General features: G+C 43.7%; 1 protein-coding gene across 8 annotated transcripts in view; it reads left to right on the top strand.

Annotated features, from left to right (window-relative positions):
- DHX35 (DEAH-box helicase 35) overlaps positions 1 to 17238 on the top strand; it is a 73324-nt gene that overhangs the window by 30301 nt on the left and 25785 nt on the right. For all 8 annotated transcript variants that reach the window (XR_015555588.1, XM_087445276.1, XM_087445273.1 and 5 more), the window contains 6 exons: positions 3428 to 3540; positions 4461 to 4557; positions 5435 to 5593; positions 7768 to 7978; positions 12308 to 12432; positions 16659 to 16713. Coding sequence is in view for 7 of the 8 variants with exons in the window: in XM_087445276.1 (XP_087301402.1) it covers positions 3428 to 3540; positions 4461 to 4557; positions 5435 to 5593; positions 7768 to 7978; positions 12308 to 12432; positions 16659 to 16713 (760 nt within the window). In the remaining variant the exon portion in view is untranslated. The remainder of the gene's footprint in view (positions 1 to 3427; positions 3541 to 4460; positions 4558 to 5434; positions 5594 to 7767; positions 7979 to 12307; positions 12433 to 16658; positions 16714 to 17238) is intronic.

Raw genomic sequence — 17238 nt, 5'->3', positions numbered from 1 at the left:
CGACCAGGGAAGGAAACTCTAGTGAGCTGGGAAGACAGGCTAGCAGATGTCCTGTCATTTACATTCCGTCTCATAGACTGTCCCCTTCCTTTAGATCATTTTGTGTTTCTTACCATGTATCTGTGTCAGTGCGATCCCACCTCTTTGAAACCTGACTCAAACCTTCCTTTTCCAGATGCACTGAACTCATTTCACTCTTTTTGTTCCTTCCTTCTGCCTCAAGATACAGACACTGTTGATCCTATATTTATTTGCTTTCTAGCCTGTAATTTTCTGTGTGTATTTTATGTTTCAAAATAAAGATAAAAGATAAAGATCTCTCTCTTTTTTTTTTTTTTGAGGAAGATCAGCCCTGAGCTAACATCCATGCCAATCCTCCTCTTTTTGCTGAGGAAGACCAGCCCTGAGCTAACATCTATTGCCAATCCTCCTCCTTTTTTGCCCCAAAGCCCCAGTAGATAGTTGTGTGTCGTAGATGCACATCCTTCTAGTTGCTGTATGTGGGACGCGGCCTCAGCATGGCCGGAGAAGTGGTGCGTCGGTGCACGCCCGGGATCCGAACCCGGGCCGCCAGTAGCAGAGCGTGTGCACTTAACCGCTAAGCCATGGAGCCGGCCCCCAAAGATAAAGATCTTAAGGATAAAGATCTCATGCCTTCTCAGTTAATGCTGAATTTTATTTCTTGAAAGAGTAACTCCATATCTTTGCTCTTCAGCACCACATATTCCTGAACAGCTAAGGTGTAGCCATCCTCCTCATTCTGCTTGCCTTTTTGGTGACATTCAGCTATGTCCACCAACCCCTTATTAAAATCTTCCTCATCTACCCGCAGCTTCTAGAGCCCCGCCGTCTTCCCTGTCTCCTGCCTCCCTGATGGCTTCCCCTCAGGCTCATTTGCTGGCTGCTCTTCGTCCTCCAGGCTGCCCTCCTCCGTGGCCCCTGCTTCAGTGGATGCTTCATGCTTGTGGCCTTCTTCACTGTGCTCCTGTGCTCCAACCTGAGCTGCCAGCAGCTGGCTAATCGCAGACCATCTAAACTCATAGATCTATGACTCCTACAAACTTGTGACACTCGGCTTCTCTGTGGCAGCCCCTTTCTCATTATCGTAGTCATTCAGGCTCAAGAATTCCATTGCTTTTGGAAGTTTTTACCCCTAGTGGAGTAAGAAGTAATTCCATCCTCCCCAGCGTGCACGTGCATGCACTCACACTCATGATTGCCAGGTCCCACCAGGCATACCTCTGGAATGCTTTGCTTTCACACCATTCCGAGTTCATGCTTTCATTCTCTCTCCTCAGAGCTGCTATAATAGCTTCCTTAATTGGTCTGCTTGCCTCCCATCTCTTATCGCTCCTGCCCTCCTCCAAAATGGCCACCAGAGTCAGGCATCCAGAACACAGGTCTGGTAATATCATGCCCATCCTCACTACCCTTGTCTTGGCCATTAGATAAACTGCCTGTGCAGCATGAAGTTTGGGCTGCTTCAGATTGATAACTGCGATCATTTATTGAGTACCCGTTCTATGCCAGACCTGTGCCAACTGCAGTCACACACACTTTATTTGAACCACACAATAGCCTTTCAGGGTAGATAGCAGTTTGTCCATTTTGAGTATGAGAAGGCTATCTTGGAGACAAGGCTGGCCAGCCCTAGACCCTGTCCTCTGTCAGGGGCACTTTGTTGTCAGTGTTAGTCTACACTCTGCTGTCATCCTAGGAAGGGGTGTCTCTTCTCCTTCCCAGCCAGTAATAGTCCTCCTCGTCCATTAAGGCTTAGCCAAGGAATACTGCCACCTCCATGAAGCCTTTCCTAAAAGCCAGTCATTACTGACCTTTCATTCTCTCTGATTGTAGCTTGCAGCTCTTTTCTGGTCATTTGGTCATTCTGCCTTGCTTTGTGTTATGATTGGTTCTCTGCATGCCTGTCCCCCCTGGATTATTCACTTTTTTTGGGGTTTGGGGGGGTGTCTCTTCTCACTCATTCGTGCATCACTTCTAGAGTGTCTGTGCCATGCACATCATAGGACGCAAGAAGGCTGAAGTCACTTGAAGGGAATTTACCCAAAAAGAAAGTGAAGAATGGTGCCATATAGTTCTTCATAGCTTTGCAGCCAGATAGTTCAACATAGTTCTTTCGTTGACATGAGGCACTTTTAAGTCTGTGCTTACGCTTCTCAAACACAACTTTGAGGTTAGTATATTAGCTCCCAGTATTTTGTAGTTAAATCCAATGGACTCTTTTAGAAGTACTCCTCCATGCCCATTCATTTTGTATTCGATGCCATTCCTCAGTGCACCCCTGGGCTCTCGGTTTCCAAGAGCAGGCCTGGGCGTGTTTAGTAAAGATAAAGACAACAGGATTTGTGATCACATAGCCAGGCCTCCCAGGAGAATAGAAGCTAATGCCAGCCAGGCCTCGGGGAGCTGGAATATAGTGGGTGCATGAGAAGATGGTTGAGAATTGGATAACGACACGCTCTGCCAAATGGGGGTTGGTGTCCCCTCAGCTGCTGGCACAACAATGTCCCATCTAGCACTCACTTCCCTGCCATTTTGGTCACTCTGCTCTTCTCAGGCTCAGCTTCTCTGTGTATCTTGGGTCACATTCCCCAAGAGGGGGTCTTTGGTGATGGTTCCCTGCCCCAGCGTTGGCCAGAGCTCTCGTGTGGGGCCTCCCTATAGATTGCCAGTCTGGTGGTCGACTGCCATTGAGGAGGATGTGGCTGCCTATTCTGGAGGAACTGCCCAGAGCCACTTCTTTCAACAGGGTACTGTGAGAGTGTCAGAGATGTATGCACTTGATGACCTACCCCACACAAAGCGTTGTGTTAACTCCTGTAGGGCATGTAAAGATGGAGAAGACACTGTCCCTGCCATCAAGTGGCCTAAAATCTAGTGGGGAGGTTTAGGAAATATGTATCTGTAATTATGGTGCCAGGAACATACCTGCTGTTTACCGAAGTACAAGTTTCCTTTATAAATTGATAGCCTGTGTCATCAGATCTGTGCTTTCCAGATTAGAACTGCACATCAACCTGATTTAACCTGTATGTAACTTGAATCACGCCGTTTGACCTAATATTCGGTTAAATTAAAATACAAGGGGTAGGAGAAAAATAATACCACAGCTATATGTTGACTCTGATGCGTTAGTGAATACAGTTTTGAAATCTAACCTTTATTATTTTTATCAAACCTTAGTAAAGAGTCTGCCATTGAAATGTGATTCCTCACAATTACAGTAATAAAAATATGATTTTTAGTAATTATTTTGCAAACCATAGTCTGTATTATATATATATATATCCAATCCCTGCTACCCACCCCCTGCTCTGCCAGTTTTATATTATTTTCTTTCTTTCTATGAGTTACTATGAAACTTTTTTTTAGAGGAATGAAAAATTAAGTAATTTTTTTTTTTTTTTAGAAATTTCGGGATTTTTTTAATCAAAATGAAACCAGTGACCCCACCAGGGATACATGTGTGATCCTTACAGTGGAAGGGCGAACGTTCCCAGTGGATATCTTTTATCTACAAAGGTTTGATGATACTTGCGTTGTTAATGATGGTGATTAGAAAACTAGGCCTGTATTGTGAAATGAGAAGCAACTGCCTCTGCTCACAGCTCCAAGGGCGATGTGCCAGGCTGGTGAGGAGGAGCATATTTCATGTCTCCTGTCGTTGAGAGGATGTTCCAGAACCCTGCTCGGTATCACTGCTGAATTCAGTTTAAACTCTTGACACTGATGTGCAAGTTTCTGTGAATCTGTGGTCAGTAGCTCAGTTAAAAAGAGCAGAGTAACAAGGTTGCATGGAGGAGGGCTTGGTAGTTTTCAGAACTGGGGTTTATAAGACTGCTGGTCAGCAGGGGCAGTATTGGTGATTTGAATGATTTGATTGTCAGCTCTCTACATCTTCACAAGAAGGCCTGGTTGACATTTTTCGGAGGAGCCCCCTTGGACAGGAAGGGACCATCCTAATTCTTACTAGTTACTGGACAAAGACCAGGAGCGTGGTACAGTGGTTGATAAATCCAGAGAGTTGTGGGCATTCTAGCTGGACAGCATGCCGATCAGCTCTGTCTACCCAACTCAGACATGCTGCAGTGGTCAGGAGGGGAAATGGAAAGAGTGTGGGGTTCAGCACTGGTGCCACAGCCCCCGACTTTCTCTGACCAGGCATCTTTGCATGCTAAAGATAGCACATCTATTTGCATGGGTTTATTGTTTTTATTTGTGTGCATATTAAGCTAAAAATCATAGTATACATGTAATTATAGATTATTTTTGAATGCTGCATTAAAAAAAGTGAATATTTATTTTATTAATTCATATACTGATTACCTGCCAGGCAGGCCTAAACTGACTTTTGTGAGGCTTTGCTGCCACATGATTAGGGTAATTGATCTATAATTAATGAGCATGTTCTAGTGACTGATTGATCTCATACGTCTTTTCAGCCCTGTTCCAGATTATATCAAATCAACTGTAGAAACTGTGATGAAAATTCACCAGACAGAGGGAGATGGAGACATATTAGCATTTCTTACTGGCCAGGTAATTCCACTGGGCCTTTTCTCTGTGATGCACAGACGTGTTAAGGCAGCACCAAGATTAATACAGAGGCGTGTTACTTTACTTAGCCATTTATTTCATGTTTTATTGTATTTTGTAGTTGCTTAATTGCATAAAAAATTGTTTGGCTTGAAGTCATTCTTCTACTGACTAGATTGTCAGAGTCATTAGCTCCAGGCTGTTCTGTCTGCAGAGGGTTAAATGTATTTTAAATTTATTAGCTAATTCCAGAGTACATTTGGTAGTTCAGTCAATGGGCCGTTGTGTATACCAAAACTGAATGTTGCATTAGGTATGTTTCCCTACATGCATGTTGCTGCGGCATGCCTCTTTCCAGTGACACCTTTACAGCCCCTCCCGCAGGTGGCAACTGGGCACGTCCCTGGAGAAACAGCGGAACGAGCCTGAGTGCTCCCTCAAGGTGGAGCGCTCACTCTTCCGAACTGCCCTCTCGCTGTCATCTTTTCCATGTCGAACGTTTTCCACAGCTCAGGAATGTCTTCTGAGGAAAGCTTGTAGCGATTTTATATGCCGCAGCTTGTCCAAATGTATGCTGTGCTTTGTTTGCCAGAGGACGTAAAGCGGAGTAAACTGTTTCTGTTTATTGGGAACTCTTCTATTCACTGCAGATAGTATCAATATCAATTAATCTGACAGTTGCAGATTTTCACCCCACAGGCGCCGTTGTTCGGTAGCATTTGATTAAATACTTCCCCAGAGTGGAATGTGACCGCACTGAAATTCATGAATCTGATCAACATTAAAATCCTGATCCCAAGTCTCGTTTTCTTTCAGTATGATAAAATGACGTTCTTCAAATTGACCTCAGTTTCTTTGGTTCCTGGTTCGATGTTTTTAGGAAGAGGTAGAAACTGTTGTGTCTATGCTGATCGAGCAGGCTCGAGCACTGGGTCGAACTGGGATGAAGAGACACCTCCGGGTTCTCCCCATGTATGCAGGACTGCCTTCCTTTGAGCAAATGAAAGTGTTTGAAAGGGTGTCACGCAGCGTCAGAAAGGTAAGACTCACCCGATGACCAGGGGTGTTTGCAGCCATCTGTAATCACGTTGGTGCCCCTTTCCTGTGCACAGGAAAGATTTTCTTTTTTAAATGAAGTGAAACTTGCGAAACAGGAAGGTTTCCTTAAGAATTTTAGGTCCATGTTTCGGTGCAGTAGATCTAAAAGCACACAATAAATAATGCATTGTAAAAATTTCTAAACCTGCTCCACAGAAGGGTCCTTGTGACAGTATTATCAGAGCAGGTGACCTCTCCTTGCCTCTTTTCTACCTGTCTGATATTTCCCCATGACAGTCTACTCCCTTTGCTTAACAGACTGTCTTGGATTGCGATCAGTCAGGAGCAATAGATAAGTTACTACTAATGGTTTCTAAACCATTTGTTTTTGTTTTTGTGTTTTTTTTTTTTAAAGGTGTTTTTTTTTTTTTTTCTTTTTCCCCAAAGCCCCAGTAGATAGTTGTATGTCATAGCTGCACATCCTTCTAGTTGCTGTATGTGGGACACGGCCTCAGCATGGCCGGAGAAGCGGTGCGTTGGTGCACACCTGGGATCCGAACCCCGGCCGCCAGCAGCAGAGAGCGCGCACTTAACCGCTAAGCCACGGAGCCAGCTCGAAACCATTTGTTTTAAGCATCAGTTTGCCTATAGAGCCAAGTTTAAGTCAGTTAATTCAGGATGTGACTTAAAAATTTTTAGCCTTGAAATTGGCGTGGGGAAGGGTGTGGTGGGAGTGTTGATTTGAAGGAGCCAGCAGGCAGCTGTTCTGCTTCCTGCTCATTGTCCCCTGGGCTTTACTTTGCTATCCCTTCTGTTAGATGAGGAAGGCAGAGAACTGCCTGAAGTCAGCCTCTGGTAGCTATTTATCAGCAGGTGGCAGAGAATACAGTAGGTGAGGGCTGGTCTGAGGATCCACTCCCAATTCAGACCACTTGGAAGAGTGGTCAGCCTCCTGGTCATTGGGATGGAGCAACTCGAGTCTGCCCAGTCACATGTGGCCTATGGCCAACCAGTCAGGAGGCCTGGATTCCGTGCCTGAGTTACTCTGTGCCCTGGAATGAGTTACTCAACCTTGAGGCCCAGTTTTCTCAGCTATAAGACATAAATAATAATAACTTTTAGATAGATACTTTTATAGCATAAATCTCAAGTGTCTACTATATAAAAATGGTAGGAAGATTTTTATGAAATGATAGATGTAAAAGTGCCTGAAAAAAGTTCTAAGAGCTATCTATAATGTCCCCCACTGCTTCAAAGCCTCCAGGGGTGGTGCCCAGTGCATTTGGAATAAAATGCAAACACATCACAGTGGCGGAGACTGTACATGATGTGGTCCCTACCTCTCTCCGACCTCGTCTTGTACTTACTCTGGGCTCTGGCCATGCTGGCTGTTTCTCCTCTCTTTCTTCTGCCTGGATCTCTATAGAGTTGGCTGCTTCTTGTTACTCAGGTCTCAGCTCAAAATCATCTTTTATAGAGGCTTTCCCTGGCCATCCAATCTAAAATAGCACACTCCATTGTAATATTGTAATATAATACTACATAACATTTTATTATTACTCTGTTGCATTTTCCTCATAGTATTTGTCACTCTGAAATTATCTACGCGTTTGTGTTCACTGCTTCTCCCCACAAACACTCACACTAGAATGTAGACTCTGGGAGAGCTGGGGCCTTGTCTTTCTTGTTCATCTTGCGTCCCTAGCACCTTGAATAGTACCAGGCAATGCACAGATCCTCAGAGAATAGTTAGAATGTGAGGGAATAAATGAATTACGTGTACAAGGTGGTGATTTACTTTAGTTGTGTGAAAGGCAAAAACTAACATTGGTTGAAAATTTACTATGGGCCAAGTACCAGTATCTCACTTTATGTATATTTCGTATTTAATCCCCTCCACAGCCCTGGGAGGGCGTAAATATTATTATGTAGATGAGGAAGCATGGTCAAGAGGTTAAGTAACTTGTCCAAGGTCACAGACTCAGGGAGAATTCAAACCCAGGGCACCCTGCCCCTAAAACTCATGCTCTTTGCAGTATGCCCAACTGCCTCTTACAGACTCTACAGTGTCGGAGGTACCTTTACATCTTTTAATATTTTGAATAGTTTATTAAAAGTGAAGACTTAAAAATAAAATAACTTTTATTTTTAATTTTCCTTCTGTGGGGAGCTTAGGTGATAGTGGCCACCAATGTGGCAGAAACCTCCATCACCATCAGCGGGATTGTGTATGTGATCGACTGTGGCTTTGTCAAACTCCGTGCCTACAATCCCAGGACAGCGATTGAGTGCCTGGTGGTGGTCCCAGTGTCCCAGGCATCAGCCAACCAGCGAGCAGGACGTGGAGGCCGCAGCCGCTCCGGAAAATGTTATCGCCTTTATACAGGTTAGTGTGGCTTTCCTTAAGAGTTTTTGACTTTCTCATAGTCAGCTTGGGCATTGGAGAATATTACAAATATTTACCCTTAATGGGCAGAACTTCACATAAAATCCAGACCTCCCTCACAAGGCCCTCTGTCACCTGGCCCCCACAGCCTCCTCACTCTAAACATAGCACTTCTTTGCTACTGCTCCTGCTGGCCAGAGCTGGCCCTTCAGTCACCAATTATTTGCCATCCCCGTTCTAACCTAATATCTGGGCTTCGGCCTTTCTGTGGCCATGTGACCCTGCAGCTTGGGCCAGGCGCCTCAGGTCCTGGCTTTCTTACCTTTCCCTTAGCTTAATGTGCCGTCATCTTGTTCTGGGATCCCTTAATCCTGTGGGGCCTCACACTGGCTTCCATCTTTACCTCTGGTTCAGAGCGTCTTTGCAGAGCTAAAATGGTAAGATCTATCCTGAGACTCATTGATAGAAAGCAAATAGTGCGTCACCACCTGCTCTGTGCCATGCACCATGCTAGATTCTGAGAGAGCAAAATAAAATTACCATAAAGATTGTCCTAGCCCTTGAGGAGCTTTCTCTCCAGCTTGAAGACAGCCTTACCTACAGTGATGTCCCCAGAGCTGCTTTTTCTCTCTGCACCTTTTTTTTTTTTTTTAATTTTATTTATTTATTTTCTTCCCCCAAAGCCCCAGTAGATAGTTGTACATCATAGCTGCACATCCTTCTAGTTGCTGTATGTGGGACGCGGCCTCAGCATGGCCGGAGAAGCGGTGCGTCGGTTCGCGCCCGGGGTCTGAACCAGGGCTGCCAGCAGCGGAGCACGTTCGCCTAACCGCTAAGCCACGGGGCCGGCCCTCTGCACCTCTCTTTTGTGGGGGATGGTACCAAGATTTCTCTCAATTGTCCAAACTTAATTTTCAAATCACTTTGAATTCCCTCCTCTGTCCAGTATCCATCAACAGCTACTGACCAGATCTAGGGGTCTTGATTAATTATCTCTTCTTTCCTTTCTGGTTACCATTGCCCTTGTTTAGTCCTTGACGTTGTTCTTTCTTTCAGCAAATGTTTACAGAGCGCCTGCTGTATGCCAGGCATAGTGCCAGGGTTTGGAGGTCTAGGGCTGGGTGAGACATGGTCTGTGGCCACATGCCTGACAGCCTGGTGATGGAGGCAGACCCACAAACAGATTAGCATATATGGTATGATAGGGTCATCATAACAGAATTAGCCTTGGAAACGGAGAGCAGAAAGTTACCCTGTTGGAGAGGGCTTCACAATCGAATATTTGAGCCTGATCTTACCAGCAGCCCAGTAGTTATCCAGGTGAAGGGATAGCAGTGAACATCGGATTTCAGCGCACCAGGCAGAGAGAATGGAAGGTACAAGTACTTGGAGGGGAGGAAGGGGTCAGGAGTATTCCTGGGAGGGAAGGAAGAGGCAGCACTGAGGCCAGAGAGGTAAGGGAAGTGGAGTACCCACCACTGAAGGGACTAAGAAGGAATGATTGGAGTGGAAAGAGGAGAACCGGGGCTAAAAGGCCTCCTGAAATTCAGGGGAGGAGAAAGTTTCAAGATACTTAAAAAAATTTATTGAGGTGAAATTCACATAGTATAAAATTAGCCATTTTAAGTTGAATAGTTCAGTGACATTTATTATGTTCATAATGTGCAACCACTACCTCTGTCTAGTTTCAAAACATTTCCATCACTCCAAAGTAAAACCTCTTAGCCATTAAGCAGTTTCTCCCCATTCCTCCCTGCCCCTAGCCCCTGGCAACCACCAGTCTTTGTTCTGTCTCTAAAGATTTATCTGTTGTGGGTATTTCATATAAGTGGGATCATATAATATATGACCTTTTGTGTCTGGCTTCTTTCATTTAGCATGATGAATGCTAAGTGTTTTCCAGGTTCATCTATGTTATATCACTACTTCCTTCTTTTTTATGGCTGAATAATATTCCATTGTATGGATATGCCACAATTTGTTTATCCATTCGTCAGTTGATGGTTGTTTCCACCTCTTGGCTATTGTGAATAGTTGCTGCTATGAACGTGCGTTTACGTGTACTTGTTTGAGTACCTGTTTATTTATTTTTTTTTTTTAAAGATTTTATTTATTTATTTTTTTCCCCCCAAAGCCCCAGTAGATAGTTGTATGTCATAGCTGCACATCCTTCTAGTTGCTGTATGTGGGACATGGCCTCAGCATGGCCAGAGAAGCGGTGCGTCGGTGCGTGCCCGGGATCCGAACCTGGGCCGCCAGCAGCGGCGCGTGCGCACTTAACCGCTAAGCCACGGGGCCGGCCCTGAGTACCTGTTTTTAATCTTTTGGGTATACACCTCAGAATGGAATTGCAGGGTCATATGGTAATTCTATATTTAACTTTTTGAGGAACTCGTTATTTTTAAAAAGGAAATAGCCAGCATCAGCTCATGCTCCAAAGAAATCATGTAGTAGAATGCAGACTAAAGATAGGCAGGTAGATTTGGTTAAAAGGTCACTGGCTTCCTTAGCATGAACAGTTTTAGTAGAGGTGGGGTTGGGGAGGGTCCACCTGACATTAGCATTAGCATTAGAGGCATTAGCATTCAGCCTCTAGGCTTTCTAGGCTAACTTACTTTTGAATGAGCTTTCAGAGAGTGCAGCTCTGCACAGGGTGCTACCTGCTCAGACCCTTAACAGTTTCTCAGAACCTTCCAGAACTTTTTCCCACCTTATCTTGTCCTGCTGTCCACCTACACCTACCCTACACTGCATCTCAGCTGAACTACATTCTTCTTGGACATACTTTCTGTTTTCCCACAGCCACTTCTTATTCCTTTGATACTTTTCCTTGGGCTGTTTCCTCTGCCCAACAGATCCTCCTTATCCTCCAAATCCTCTCTCAGATGGCAACTCCTTCATGAAGCTCCCTCAGATGCCTTCTTCCAACAGCTGTGCTTCCTACTTCCCTGAGCTTCCACTTCCCTTTGGGAGGACCACTTATTGGGACCTGGCCTTGGAGGTCACTGTTTCTGGTCTTGGTCCCAGGCCCTTCATATCACCGAAGCTTCTCAAAGCCATTGGCCTATGGCTCCTGCAGCTCCTGGCCCAATGCCTCATACACTCAAGTCCTCAGTGGAGTTTAATTGAGTGTCATTGAACTCTTAGGAAGCACCTACTTCCTGTGAGCGTCTTCTCAAGAAGCATGGTTGTTGTCTTATGTGATAACTTTGCTTTTCTTGGTCAGCAGTGTGTTTGGAAAATGTTATACTACCAAAAAGCTATACCCAAAACCCTCTTGAAACTCAAAGGGAGTATCCCATTTGGAACTTCCTAATGTTGCCTATTATCCAGAACCTTCCAATTAGACCCATGCCTTTGGCAATTTGTCTCAATCAGTCCACAGAATATTGATTCTCTGTTTTCTCAAAGAAGACTGTTTTGAAGTTCTTCATAGATAGTGCTGTTTCTTCATGACATCTTTTTTGGTTGGCTTTTGTCTAGTTGACTAAAGCTTTATGATCTAAATGGAAGTTGGGTCACCCTTACGTTGAGGAGGGTGTGCACAGTTAAAATGTTGACTGATGTGGGAGGATTTTGTGGGTAGAGCATTTTCTATATAATCCGTAAGCTTTCTGAATATACACAAAAATGATTTAATCTCTTCCTCCCTCTTTTTTCCCCACCCTTTCCTTTTTGTCCAGCTTTTATAAAAAGGCCTCCCAAAGTCTCTTTCCCTCCCTACCCCCTCTCTGGCACCTCTGTGCCTTGTGGTGCTTTTTCCTGCTGGAGGTCACCTTTGTTCCTGATGGGGCATGTTAGCATTCATTAATCTATCTGAGTGTGACGTGTGTGCCTGGCTCGTTGATTTTAAAAGTTAGATTTGGACCATTTTTGCTCTTTATAAGATTTGGTCATTTGTTATATTCTGGTTACTATTTTGGTGATTTTTTTTGAAGTTGTTCTTTGCTTATATGTATAGTTCTTGCCTTCTCGACTTACTCTATCCCAGGCAGAGGTAATGGTAACTGGGCACCAGTAGTGACTCAGCAAATACTTGTTACTTTGATTTAATGTTTTGCTGACAAAAATCACATTAAAAAAAGCATTCTAAAATAAAGGGGCAGACTTTTATAAAGATATATTGTTTATAAGATATAAATTGCTAAAGTATTTTTTAAGTGGGATGGTCTTTCCTAAATAAGAAACAACTTTATATCATAATATCATATGCATCCTATCCTAGAATGCTAGAGCCTCTTGTTAGAGAAGGAAAACTGTCCCCATGGCATAATGATTGCATTTGATTGTGACCTTTGGTCCCAAACAGTTTTGATTTCCTATCCTCAGAGGAAGCCTTTGACAAGCTCCCTCAGTCCACCGTTCCTGAGATGCAGCGTAGCAATTTGGCACCTGTCATCCTACAGCTGAAAGCGCTAGGAATTGACAACGTCCTCAGGTTCCACTTCATGTCGGTGAGTCCTGCCTTCTGTCTGGGGCTATAGGAGGCTGGAGTGCTCAGGGGAATGTCAGGACATTGTTACAGAGCACGTCACCTTTCTGTTTTTTCACTTAGCTCTTTTGTGACCCCTTTGCGCCAGGCCCTGTGCAGGGTAGGGGGGAATACAGCCAGACAAGACAGACACCATTCCTGTTCTTGTCTGCGGGGGGAGAGAAACAAGTAAGCAGGTAATCACAGGGCACGTGCCCAGTGCTCTGAGAGACAAAGGAAGGGCCCCCGGCCCAGTTAGTCATGTCTGAGGTGAGACCTGAAACCCAAGTAGGATTTCACCAGGTCAGGAGGGGTGGGGAGATCCAGGACAGCGAGTGTGTGTGCAGACCTACATGAATGAGAATCACAGGTAGGGCAGCCAGGAGGGCTTCGGTAGAGCTGCAGGGAAGGTCCTTGGGGCTGAATGTGTTCCTGATTATTTCCTAAGGCAGGTGCCAGGAGTGGAATTATTGGGTCAAAGGGCCATAGTCATTTTGTAGGTCCTTGATGCACGACCACATTGCTTTACAGGTCTAAACTCCATCAGTGCATGAATGCCCAACACATTGTGCCCTCATCACGCCATGTTATTTTCTTTTAGGGTTTTGCTAATTTGATTGGTAGTGGGAAGGGAGAAAGGAAGGGAGGAAAAATATTATCTGTACCTTATTATTTTGATTTCTCATAAGATAGTTTTAAAAAAAAATTTGTCCACTTTATATTTCTTCTGAATTAAGTCATTTATCTGTTAGAATTAGTGTTTATTAGTGATTTTTTATACAATTTTTTTTTTTATTTTTTTCCCCCAAAGCCCTAGTAGATAGTTGTTATGTCATAGCTGCACGTCCTTCCAGCCGCTGTATGTGGGACTTGGCCCCAGCACGGCCGGAGAAGCAGTGCGTCGGTGCGCGCCCGGGACCGGAACCCAGGCCGCCAGCAGCGGAGCGCACTCACTCAACCACTAAGCCACGGGGCCGGCCCTATTAGTGATTTTTAAGAGTCCTTTAACTATTAAAGACAGACGTTAATCTTTGTAGTATTTCTTGCAAATAGTTTTTCTAGTTATTTGTATTTTGCTGTTTTTTTATTTGTTTTTTTAATATGCAGACATTCTAAGCCTTTCCACAGTAAAATCTTTCTATCTTTACCTCTGTTTTTCCTCTATTATTCTTGTGCTTATGAAGCACTTCCCCATATCTAAGTCAGTTAATAAATATTCACTCATTTTCTTTTTGAATTTTTATGATTTGAAGACTTGGCATTTTTTTTTTTTTTTAATAATTTTATTTATTTATTTTTTTCCCCCAAAGCCCCAGTAGATAGTTGTATGTCATAGCTGCATATCATTCTAGTTGCTGTATGTGGGATGCGGCCTCAGCATGGCCGGAGAAGCGGTGCGTTGGTGCGCGCCCGGGATCCGAACCTGGGCCGCCAGCAGCGGAGCACGCGCACTTAACCACTAAGCCATGGGGCTGGCCCAAGACTTGGCATTTTAACTCTTTGTTCTGACCCGACTATATTGGTGTAGGTGTAACAAGTCTGGATTCTTGGATAGTAAAGTCTCTAATGTCATCTATGTCATGATAAACTAGGCAAATGAAAGAATAGAAAAATATCAATCTCCCTCCCAAAGAAAACGATTGTGTGTTTAGCATAAGTATGGAGAAAATATACCCTTTGATCATTGGTATATAGTACAAGAAATTGTAAAGAAAAGATGAGCAGTATATGCAAATTAAAAGCTTATGAAAAGCCCCACATCTAAGATGAAAGGAAAACATATAATGGCAAAAGTGACAGATCAGCATCTCAAAAACTACGAAGAGTTTTCTAACATCGTTTAGAAGAAATCAAATATCCATTGAAGGAAAAACTGAAGGAGAGGAAGGAAGCAGCACAAACAGTAAACTAACATCAGAACACGTCTGGCCTCTCTAGAAGAGATCAGTGCGAATTGAAATAGCTGTCAGGTACCACTTTACACTAATTAAATGATCAAACATAAAAATGTTGAAATCCAAAGCCAACACGATTGGGAAGATAGTTTTATACTCGTTTCAGTCCTCATGGAGGACTTTCTGACGTTATTTTATGAGCCGTAGAAATGTCTGGTGTTTCTTCTCAGGGAAATTTCTCCTGAAAAGAATAATTCAAAAGAAGAAAACAACTTACATGTATGATAATGTTTATAGCATCATTTTGTATTAAATTAAAAAGTATTAATAATGAAAGTCATAAACTTTTAGACAACTGAAAAATGAGGAAAATACATACAAATTCATCTTCATACATTCTCTTCTGGTTCTTTTTCCCTGAAATGGTGTTTTTTACAGTTGAAATCACAGGGTACATATAATTTCGTGTAACTGAAAACAACTCAGTTGCCCAGTAGTCAGAAAATTGCTTATTTTACAGAGTATGACCTTGTTGGAATATTGTGCAGCTATCCCAAGTAATCACTGGGAAATTTCTATGGGTACAAGAAACAATGAAAACAGAAAACCATACAGTGAGAAAAACAAATTAAAATTATACATACACGGTCCTTCCAACCATGTTTTTTTTTTTTTTTAATTTTTTTGTGAGGAGGATCAGCCCTGAGCTAACATCTGCCAGTCCTCCTCTTTTTGCTGAGGAAGACTGGCCCTGAGCTAACATCCAGCTGATCTTCCTCCACTTTATGTGGGACACCGCCACAGCATGGCCTGACACACACTGGGAAGATGTGCGCCCAGGATCCGAACCCGGGCCGCCAGCAGCAGAGCGCGCACTTAACTGCTACGCCACTGGGCCGGCCCGCAACCATGTTAGAACAGTGTTTGTATATGATCCCAAATCAGCTGAGGCCAGAGAGAAGTACTAGTAAATGTCTGTTTAGGTGAAAATACTATGGATGTGATTTTTGGGGTGGGGTGGGGGAGCCACGTTTTTTTGTTTCTTCGTTTTTTGATGACAAATTCAAAGAGCAGAATTCATAGGGCTTGGTGATTGACTAGACATAGGGCCAGGGATTGACAGGAGTCAAAGAAGGCCCTGTTAGTTTTGTTCTGTAGCCATTCATGACCTAATTCAGTGCTTTGCTCCTCCTGTTACACCGTGTAGTTTCTGTGTAAGAGATCCCCAGAGGGAGTAAGCTCCTTCACTCAGGTGCTGCGTAGTTTGCCTCTTTGTAAAGGAAGCTGTCACAGGCCCTGCGGAAAGGCTAGTGAATCAATGACATGATTGAGTCAGCAGTGATTTGTTGAATACCCTCTGTGTAGTGCATCAGGTCTAGTTCCTACCCTCATGAGTGTGTGCGTGCAGTTATCACAACTTTTAGGAGTACGGCTCTGTTCCTCGGCACTCAAGGTGGGATAGCGTGGAAACAATGAGACCAGAGTTCAGTTTCTGGCTTTGCTACCAGCTGCCTACATGACCTTGTTAAATGTCTGTTACTTACTGTTAGTCACTTTCCTCATCTGTAAAATTGAGCTAAAACAGTGTGATAATTAAAATACATTTGTTATGTGAACGCGTTTAGGAAGAAAAAGCTGTGCAGTGTGAAAAAGTACTCTAATTTTATTACCTACTCATAATAAAATAATTTAGCAGAAAATGGTGATGATGCTTGGCACTTGGTAGATGCTCAGTAAAGATTAGTGAAAGGAAGGAAGGAGGTAAGAATCCAGAGAATCAGACTGAAGGTCACAATGTCAGCTTAGCTTAACTTCAGGTTGTCTAGCATTCTTTATTGTTTTCAGAAATTCAGATTCAACCTATGTCAGTTGAACCTACCCTATAGGCAAGACCTGGAGCAGGCCCTGGGTGATGCGAAGATCAGTCATCCGTCAGTACTGTCGTGTCATGAGGCTTCCAGTATAGTAGGGGGTGGAGACTATGAAGTAAAAATTAGAAACATCTGGTGAGAGTTTAGGGAAAACAAGGAGGTAGTTCAAGGTAGGGACCCATCACTTCTCACGGAGGGGAGCATGAGGGAGGGCTTCAAAGGGGAATGTTTACTCAAGCTGAGATTAAAGACCAAGTGGGACTAAGGGTGCTGAGAAGGAGAGGAAGGACATCTCAAGGGGTGCTGACTTCCTGAGGAGAAGCGTGGAGGTTGGGAAGTATGGGGCATGTTAGAGGGAGAGTAGATTGGAGCAGGAAATAGTCACATTTTTATGCCTGTTATCCTAAGAAATTAATTTAGGGGGATTTTTGTGTTTTTTACAGCCCCCTCCAGCACAGTCGATGGTGCAAGCGTTGGAGTTACTCTATGCCCTGGGAGGTACGCCTGTCTCTTATTGTGTGTTGACTAATATGTGATGTTAGGTTGTATTCACTCTAGGGCTCTTACTATCTTCAGGAATGCGTTTGGTTCTCCCATATACATAATCCTCTTACTGATGCGTAAGCTTTGTCGAAACGAGAAGTTAGAACCATAATTAGATTAATAGTACATGAAGTCCAATTATGACAATGAATTTATAAAATATGTCACTACATCAAAAGCTATTAATAACCATCACCAGGCCACACTTCTAAGAGACATCCAGAAGATTCCCTACCAGTATTCCAGATGTTACCTCCCCAGACCTTTTTCTCCCTCCCTCCACCCCGTCCTGAAATCTGTGGCTCAGTGTTCTCTCCCTAACTCTCCTCCATTCTGTTCCTGGAGTTCCTGATGGAGAATTGGGTAGATTACCAGCCTGTGATATTGTTTGGGCAAGGAAGCACTATGTTATGGAGGAACCTCTATTCTCTTGTTGTTTGAAAATGTAGTATTTACCTTAAGATAGAAAAAATCATAGCC

The sequence above is a fragment of the Ceratotherium simum genome, chromosome 21 (genome assembly GCF_057802395.1).
Source record: "Ceratotherium simum simum isolate JZ-2026a chromosome 21, ASM5780239v1, whole genome shotgun sequence".
NCBI lineage: Eukaryota > Metazoa > Chordata > Mammalia > Perissodactyla > Rhinocerotidae > Ceratotherium > Ceratotherium simum.
The sequence above is the reverse complement of the archived record's forward strand: the minus strand, read 5'-3'. Positions and strand labels throughout refer to the sequence as shown.